Genomic DNA, 7,962 nt, shown 5'->3' with positions numbered 1-7,962 from the left:
CCATTGTCAAACTATTAAGCTTAAAGCGGGTCTGAACGTCTGATGTACACGATGTCGTGTTTAAATCTTCGGCCTCAACCTCGCTAATAATTGGATCTTGAAGAACGACATGCTTAGCAAGCCAAAAACGTTTCATTAATTAATAAAAATTCTGTACACTAGAGTTGTTATTAATATATCGAACTAAAAATGTTATGTAATTAATGAAAAACTACTTTATTTTATCACTAAATTTAATTTAAATGTATTAAATAAAAACAAATATAAAAAATTAATTATCTTCACAATAAACTTTATTTAAAAATCACTTAAAATACTTTAAAATGTCAATAAATTTTTTTTTGGCATATTGTCAATCGAAATTTTTTAAACAAAATTTATATTATATTCAAGATAAACTTCATAATTGTCTTCCCAAGCAAAATATCACACTGCATTTATTGAAATGGTAAAACAAATTCACTAATGAATTGGGTATTGTTTTGTGTTTTTCTAAAGCCTCATGGCTACAGAACACTTGAAAACAATGCAATTAAATGGGTATAGATCGTGCATTATACAATGAGCATCCAGGTAAGCTTCAGTTTGGAATTGACTATTACACACATAACAAAATCAATGGTCTGTGTTTAGAAAGAGTGGGAAAATTCTGAATTAAATGATTTTGTTCTTCGAAACGACGATTGCTGCTAACATAATTGCTCGGAAATACATTTGAATAAGTCGTTGTGTTGTTACTCCCTTTCATTCAGCTGGAGAAATTTTGATGGGATATTTCACAGTTGATTACTATCTCCACCAGATGTCTTCTGCAACGGCAATCTGATATCCATTCTTCAGAAAACATTTGTAGGGTGTTTCTTTACTGTACAATCTATGATGATGAGTTAAACACGAAGTGTTCCCAAAAAGTTTATTACATATTCTGCACAATTTAGGCTCTTCTCTTATGTAGATTCTGAGATGATGATTCAAACCGCTCAAATTAGCAGAACATTTATTACGTTATGCATTTATGATTTTTCTCCCGTGTGGGTTCTGAGATGTCTATTCAAATTGGTTGATTGAGCAAAACTTTTATTACATGCTGTGCATTTGTATGGTTTTTCTCCTGTGTGGGTTCTGATATGACGTTTCAAATTGCTCCAACGAGCAAAACGTTTCTTACATGTTTTACATTGATAGGGTTTTTCTCCCGTGTGAGTTCTGATATGACGTTTCAAATTGCTCCAACGAGCAAAACGTTTCTTACATGTTTTACATTGATAGGGTTTTTCTCCCGTGTGAGTTCTGATATGACGTTTCAAATTGCTCCAACGAGCAAAACGTTTCTTACATGTTTTACATTGATAGGGTTTTTCTCCTGTGTGGATTCTGATATGACAATTTAAACCCTTTTTCCTAGTAAACGACTTATTACAAAACTTGCATTCGTTGGCCATTGTACTATCTATGCCTATCAAAACCTGCAAAGAAAACACTGCATTTTATATCTATTTATTTATATTGCAGTTTTTTTCTTAAATTACAGTTAATAACTACACATAGTGATTGTGATTTACATGTTTTAGCATACAACATATCATGTTGACAATTCCTTACATTAGGATATATTTTAAAATTGTTCTGAGATGAAAATTGAAATTGTTCAAATAAGCAAAACATTTATTACATGTTTCACATCTGTAGGGTCTCCCTCCTGTGTGGATTCTGATATGAAAACTTAAACTCTGTTTACTAGCAAGACACTTATCACAAATTTTACATTTGTAGGTCATGGTACTATCAACTCCTACAAAGAAAACACTGCATTTTAGAGCTATTCACTTATATTGCAATTTTTCCTTATATTACAGTTAATAACTACATATACAGATAACAATTTACATGTTTTAGCATCAAGCTGACAATTCCTTACATCAAAATATATTTTTCAAGTATAAACATAACACTAAACTATTTAATATGAGGCTCTTTATATTTGTGTATAAAAGTGAATTTCAAGGTATAGGCATATTATGTTGTAGTATAGGGTGGGACAAAAGTCACTTTACCATAGAAAAAATTTGCTATTGTGAAGAAAAACACACGGGTGATTTAAAACATGCCATCTTTAATGTTCAGGCCAAAAAATTTCTAATATGTGTATATAGAAATGCTAAAAAAATTATAAAATAATAATCTTTATATTAAATTGTTTAGTTATATTTGTGTATAAAAGTGAATATCAAAGTAAAGGCATATTATGTCGCAGAACTGGGTGGGATAAAAGTGAATTTACCATACAAAAAGTTTGTTATTGTGAAGAGGGAAATGAGGGTAATTTAAAAGATGTTAACTTTAATATTTAGGTAAAAAATATTCCAAGAGGTGTATATTAAAATGTTAAAAAATAATGAAAAGTCAAAATGTTATTTTATTTTAACCTGGAAAAGTGAATTTTGGCCCACCGTATATACTCTCAAACTGCTGTTATGTCGATTCTTACCTAAATTACTGTGTGAGAGCCAGAATTAGGGAGAGTCCGTTCTAAAGAAATTAGGTTAAAAAACGATTTAAATTTCAAATAGAAACTTAATATTTTTCTAACTTTGACAAAGTTATCGAAGAACGGATGTCAATATTTTCGATTTTGATTGGAAGTTCATTTCCTTTCTTACGACCGACTCACGAGATGATTCAGATGCAGCCTATGCACACGTTACTTGGCCGTTTTAAGGAATCCGCTATAAAAGAGACATTTTTTGCCACTCTGGGTAGCCCATGAAAAGAGTATGATACAGAACTTAGGTATTTCATCGAAAAATGGTTACCATACAAAATTTGGGCAGTTCTCCATAAGAAATAATTGACACCTAAGGAGCCGCTCCTCGGAGAGAATTTGCCATGCAAATTTAACAGTTCGGATTAGCAATGCTACGCCTGTTTAACGAAACTACGAGTTCAAATAGAACATCCTCGTCATATATATCTAATATTTATGAAAGAAGAAAAGTACTGCTAAGGTAGTATAACCTGTTATAAATATTGTAAATTCTATCTACGAGTGATAGGTAGAATTAAGGTTTAGTTTATAAGGTAGATAGTTTTTCCGATTATCGATAATAATTTCATGTATTTGCATCATCATAGTAATTGTATTTTCTTTGACTAATTGTATATTATTGTATTTATCCATCTATTTGTTATATTAAATTTTATTGTTATTTAATATAGTTTTATTAATGACTAAAATCTATGCCTAGTTTCACTACACTTATCCGTATCTCTCCAATTCGAGATTTCCTTGATTACGCGTTAATCCGCGGATTAACTAGATTAACTGGTGTCAGGAAAACGACATCCAGGGGATCTTACAAACTTCTGGTCTAAAATAAATAACTTAGGAAGCCATCCATTGACGATAGAAATCGGATCTAGCGATCGTGTGCTGATTAAGTGGTACACAAGTTTTGTCCTATCCCCAGTTTATCTCACAACTGAAATAGGAAATTTCTTCTTAAATCTACGTCATTCCACAGTTTTGTTTGCAGCGCCATTTATTATGTAAAAAAGAATTTTGTTAACTAAATTAGCATATACACAAATTTTGCCTTATTTGTTGGGGTTACAAAGTTCTTTGAATACCACAGGTTTATAACGATTTCCTTGTAATTTACGTTCATTTTAAATTTCAGTTTATAGATATTCGTGTAACACTTGATACAGAAAATTCTTCACTAATCGGAATTACCATAATATCTTGATTATATTAACATGAAATAAAATTATTTAAATTCTGTCTTAATTAACTAAAATATAACTTTTTTAAGTGGAATTATCTACATTATTGTATCAATAGAGCAAAAAGTGACCGATAGTGAATTCAAAATAAAAATTTTGATCAGGCCCTGCGACTAACTATATCCATCCATATTCAGGAGTAAGCATTGTAAATAATAAATCCACGTTTACCAAATTGATATCGAAGCAAAATTTAATATTTAAATAAGTAATAAAAATTTAGCATTGTCTGTGATTTTAATTTCGTTTTTCTAATCTACAAAGTAATTTACTCTTCATTTAATAATTTTCAGTTCACTTAAAACAATACAAACTTTCCATTATAAAAAATATCCTAATTATAAAATACCTGAGATACTTACAGAATAAAACCAGTCTTATTTTTCTTTCAATTTCTGTGGATTGATAAAAACAATTTTTTTTTTTGTCTCCCAGCTCCTATAAGCACACACACGTCAGTAATTTAACGTAATTTGCATAAACAACAGTTGTATTTTAATTTTGAATAACCTTAAATGCGATTGAAAATATTATATTTATATATATTCTTATGTTATAAAGATTACTTTGTGTAATTATATTTAATTACAGGTAATTCGGTTTTTGTTATTCGATGGAGAAAGTGTTTTACGTAAAGACTTTCTCCATCCACACTAGGTAAATTAATCTTTCAAATGTTATCATTTTTAGTGATATTTTATTTGGTTTAATACTTGTTGTATGTATATAATTACAATTCAATCCAACATATCTTATATGAATTATAGAATGAAAAAATTTTAGATAAAACTATATAACTATCTGCAATAATCTTTGTACGGTATGGTATTAAATTTATATTAAAGATAACCTTCAATGGAATATAAAAAAAGTATGATATTATTGCAATTCTCATACAATTTGTTTAACTTAATATAAGTGAATAGCAAACTTTATTAAAATACAATAGAAGTTCGTTTATCTGTCACTTATGGATGACAGATCAGATGAATTAAAAAATACAGGATTAAAAATTTTTCTAATATTTTTATCTAAATGTTAAGTTATATCTGAACCAAATTTGTGCAGAAATTGCTGTACTGTACAGTTTTTAAATTGCAAGCTGCTCTGTCTGTGTGAATATGCACACTCTTGAATCAATCCGAAAATTTTACAGTGCTGGTTTCTTGAAAAATATCAGATTATTTATTAAACACAAAACAGAAATATATTGTGTTAAAATTGAAAAACCTTAAATAACGTTAATGAAAACATTAAACAACATATAATAGATAATTTAAATTTGGTAAAATGTATGGTATTTTGGGTGAATTTTCACCGAATATTTCAATTAAACTTCAATAGCTAACGGTTAAGAAACGAATAGTTTTAAATTTTACAAAGTTTTGTTGTATGTTACTATAACGACATGTACACTGAAGATAATATAAGTTAAAGTATTACTGAAAATAGAAAACTGGCATCATCGACAATTACTCTAGATTTTAGCTATTTATAACTTTATATTACAACGATTGGTACAATGAGACAACCAGTATACGAACAATCTGCTGTCATTTAAAAATTTTTTCGAGAAACCGACATTTAGGTGTGGCACACGTTAAGATGTTTTGAAAAACCCGAGTCGCCAGCCCATTAGTCGTGTAATAACACGCGAATATTAATTTGGAATATTTATCCTATGCTGGACCCAGGGCTTATTATTAAACACAATGATATTTGGAGTTTGAATAATATTACTTTGTTTATGATCAATACTAAAAAATGCAGGAAGAACTAATTAGCTACAGTCATTGTCTATGTTTTAACATTTTTGTTTTTAACTTCATTTCTGTCTTTGAAGTAATTCGAGTATTTTTCTGATGCTGCGCAGTGACAAGACTTTATCGAATTAAGGGCAAATACTTTGATTACAGATTACATTGGTTTCAATTACTGCAATCTGTAATTAAAGTATTTGCCCTAAATCCGATATGGTCTTCTCACAGTGCCGCTTCAAAAAATACTTTAATAATACTATAGTGATTCATTTATATACATATAACGAGAGCTTTATTAAAGTGTTACTCTGGCTCATTTCACTATCGTTTCTATCAATGATTATGATAATAGCGAATGTCATGTGTGGAAGCATCAATTATATGTTCAGTAGCTACGATATACAAGCTATAACACTCTTACTCATAAAAAGAAAAATGATCTCTGCTCATTATACCAAAATCTACTGTCCTGAAAGGAAAGCATTCCTGGAAAGAATTGAGATATTCTATTTGAAATTTTTTTTCAATTATTTATTAAATCTATAATGCTATCAATCACATTTAGCATATTTTAATATTTCGAACTGAAGAAATCGAACATAAATGATAACGAAGCATTGTTTTGTATCATTGTTCTTTCCCATTGGTGCATGTATGCACTCAGTCACATCATATCTATGCTTTTGTTATCAGCAGTGATATTCACTGTAATTTTAAAACAGATATGTTCACTTGACAAAAAGATAAACAACGAGTCTGACGATATAAAACAATTTTGAAATGCCCTATGGAGAGAATTCGGAATTATGTAAATACTTTCAAGAAAAACGAAGAATTGAAAATTTTTATTTCCATAATATACGTTTACTTTTTGTGTGTTTTTATATTTTTGTTATATGGAGCCTTCTTTATAGAAATGAATCATATGGTGAAAATAGTCTGCGCTGCTTGGGCAATTATATCTTCTACAGGTCGTGTTGCAGTTGCTTGGAATTTGTGTTTTATTTATATTGGTAAGAACTTAGATAATGTTAATTTATCTGAACTTATATTGTTCACAGATTCGTTTTTTGCAGATATCTGATAATTTCGTTTTAATTGGAAGATTTTCATTTGCATGTTTTCCTTTAGAATACAAATTTAGAGTACGTTTTAACGTTTAATTTTTAAACTTATAATTTGTAAGCTAATACAGGATGGCCCAAAGTGTCATTTATAGTTAAATTGCTGTGCTATTTAACTATTTAGTAACTCACAATCTATGTAAATATTCGTTAAATTTATTCTTATCTAATAAACAAGTTAGAACGCTTTGATGCACTTTTACAAATAGTTGAAATTCTTGTAATTTTCCCCGATGATCAAGTTTATAAAACCATAAGCACTGGTGCGTTTTAACAACAATCTGATCACGTAGCGTTCGCCGGTTTTTCTTCACATGTATAACACGTAAATCAATTACATAAAAATATTACTTTAGTAGGCTTTAAATAAACCATGAATTCGTTAGTTGCAATTTCGGAAAAAATATAACATCACGGATGCCATAGGCAATATCGACTTCGCTTGGCAAGAACTGATTGATGAACAGTGTGGAAGAAGTTATGGCTGAAAGTATTTAAGAATTCTCAACAAGAAAAGCCTATTGTTGTATTGTTAGGATGAGCAAATTGTCAACCTAGTCGATACAGCTGGTGTAGAAGATGTAGACGAACAGGTTTGACAAGTTATTGCAGGTTTCTAGGGAGAGTATTATTAACGACGACCGTGAAAATCAGGCAGAATAAGGAATGCATGTAGAACTGAAAAATAGAGATTCTGAAAAAAACCAAAAAAATGTCTCTACAGATTTTCTTATTAAAAGTTTGGTAACGACAACCGAAATCGTTAATTAAACTGTAGCGAATGATTTAGATTTCGAAAAAAGTGCAAGAGCAAGACAAGGCTTTTTGGATGCTACCTCCTGCTACCTACATTTGCTTAAGCGAATGAAAGCCACTTGTGAAACTACACGACTTAATGGCAAAAAAGAAGAATTTCTGAAGAGCTAAAACCTTCGCCATAAAAATGAACATTACATTTTTGTGTGCATATGTTTGTGTTATTTAACACATCTTATATAAATTAATATAAAATGTCATTGAGAAATGCTATAATTAAAGAATATTTCACAGTCTGTGTCTGTTTCTTGACAACGTATAAATTAATTACATGCAATAAATAGTAAAGACATATTTTTTTTCTGATGCATCACAATACATTGCTAGAAACGTTCATAAATTTTCACTTCACATTTTCTTACATTAACAAACAAAATATCTTTTTATTAAAAAACAATATAGTCGTTAATATTAAAAAGATTAGACCATAAGTGCCTTTATCACATTTAATTATTAAATATACACAAAAATAAAAGTAA

At 29.4% G+C, this 7,962-nt stretch overlaps 1 protein-coding gene across 1 annotated transcript; it reads right to left on the bottom strand.

Annotated features, from left to right (window-relative positions):
* Positions 1-285: 285 nt before the first annotated feature.
* LOC111627919 (zinc finger protein 468-like) lies at positions 286-1,786 on the bottom strand. Its single transcript, XM_023371599.1, has 2 exons — positions 1,642-1,786; positions 286-1,392 (listed from the first exon to the last, which is right to left on the bottom strand). Exons 1-2 carry the CDS (start codon positions 1,776-1,778, stop codon positions 1,014-1,016), a joined length of 516 nt encoding a protein of 171 aa, XP_023227367.1. The 5' UTR covers positions 1,779-1,786; the 3' UTR covers positions 286-1,013.
* Positions 1,787-7,962: the final 6,176 nt, after the last annotated feature.

Source organism: Centruroides sculpturatus, unplaced genomic scaffold (assembly GCF_000671375.1).
Source record: "Centruroides sculpturatus isolate CEXI.00-Female unplaced genomic scaffold, Cexi_2.0 scaffold481, whole genome shotgun sequence".
NCBI classification, from domain to species: Eukaryota; Metazoa; Arthropoda; class Arachnida; order Scorpiones; family Buthidae; genus Centruroides; species Centruroides sculpturatus.
The sequence above is the reverse complement of the archived record's forward strand: the minus strand, read 5'-3'. Positions and strand labels throughout refer to the sequence as shown.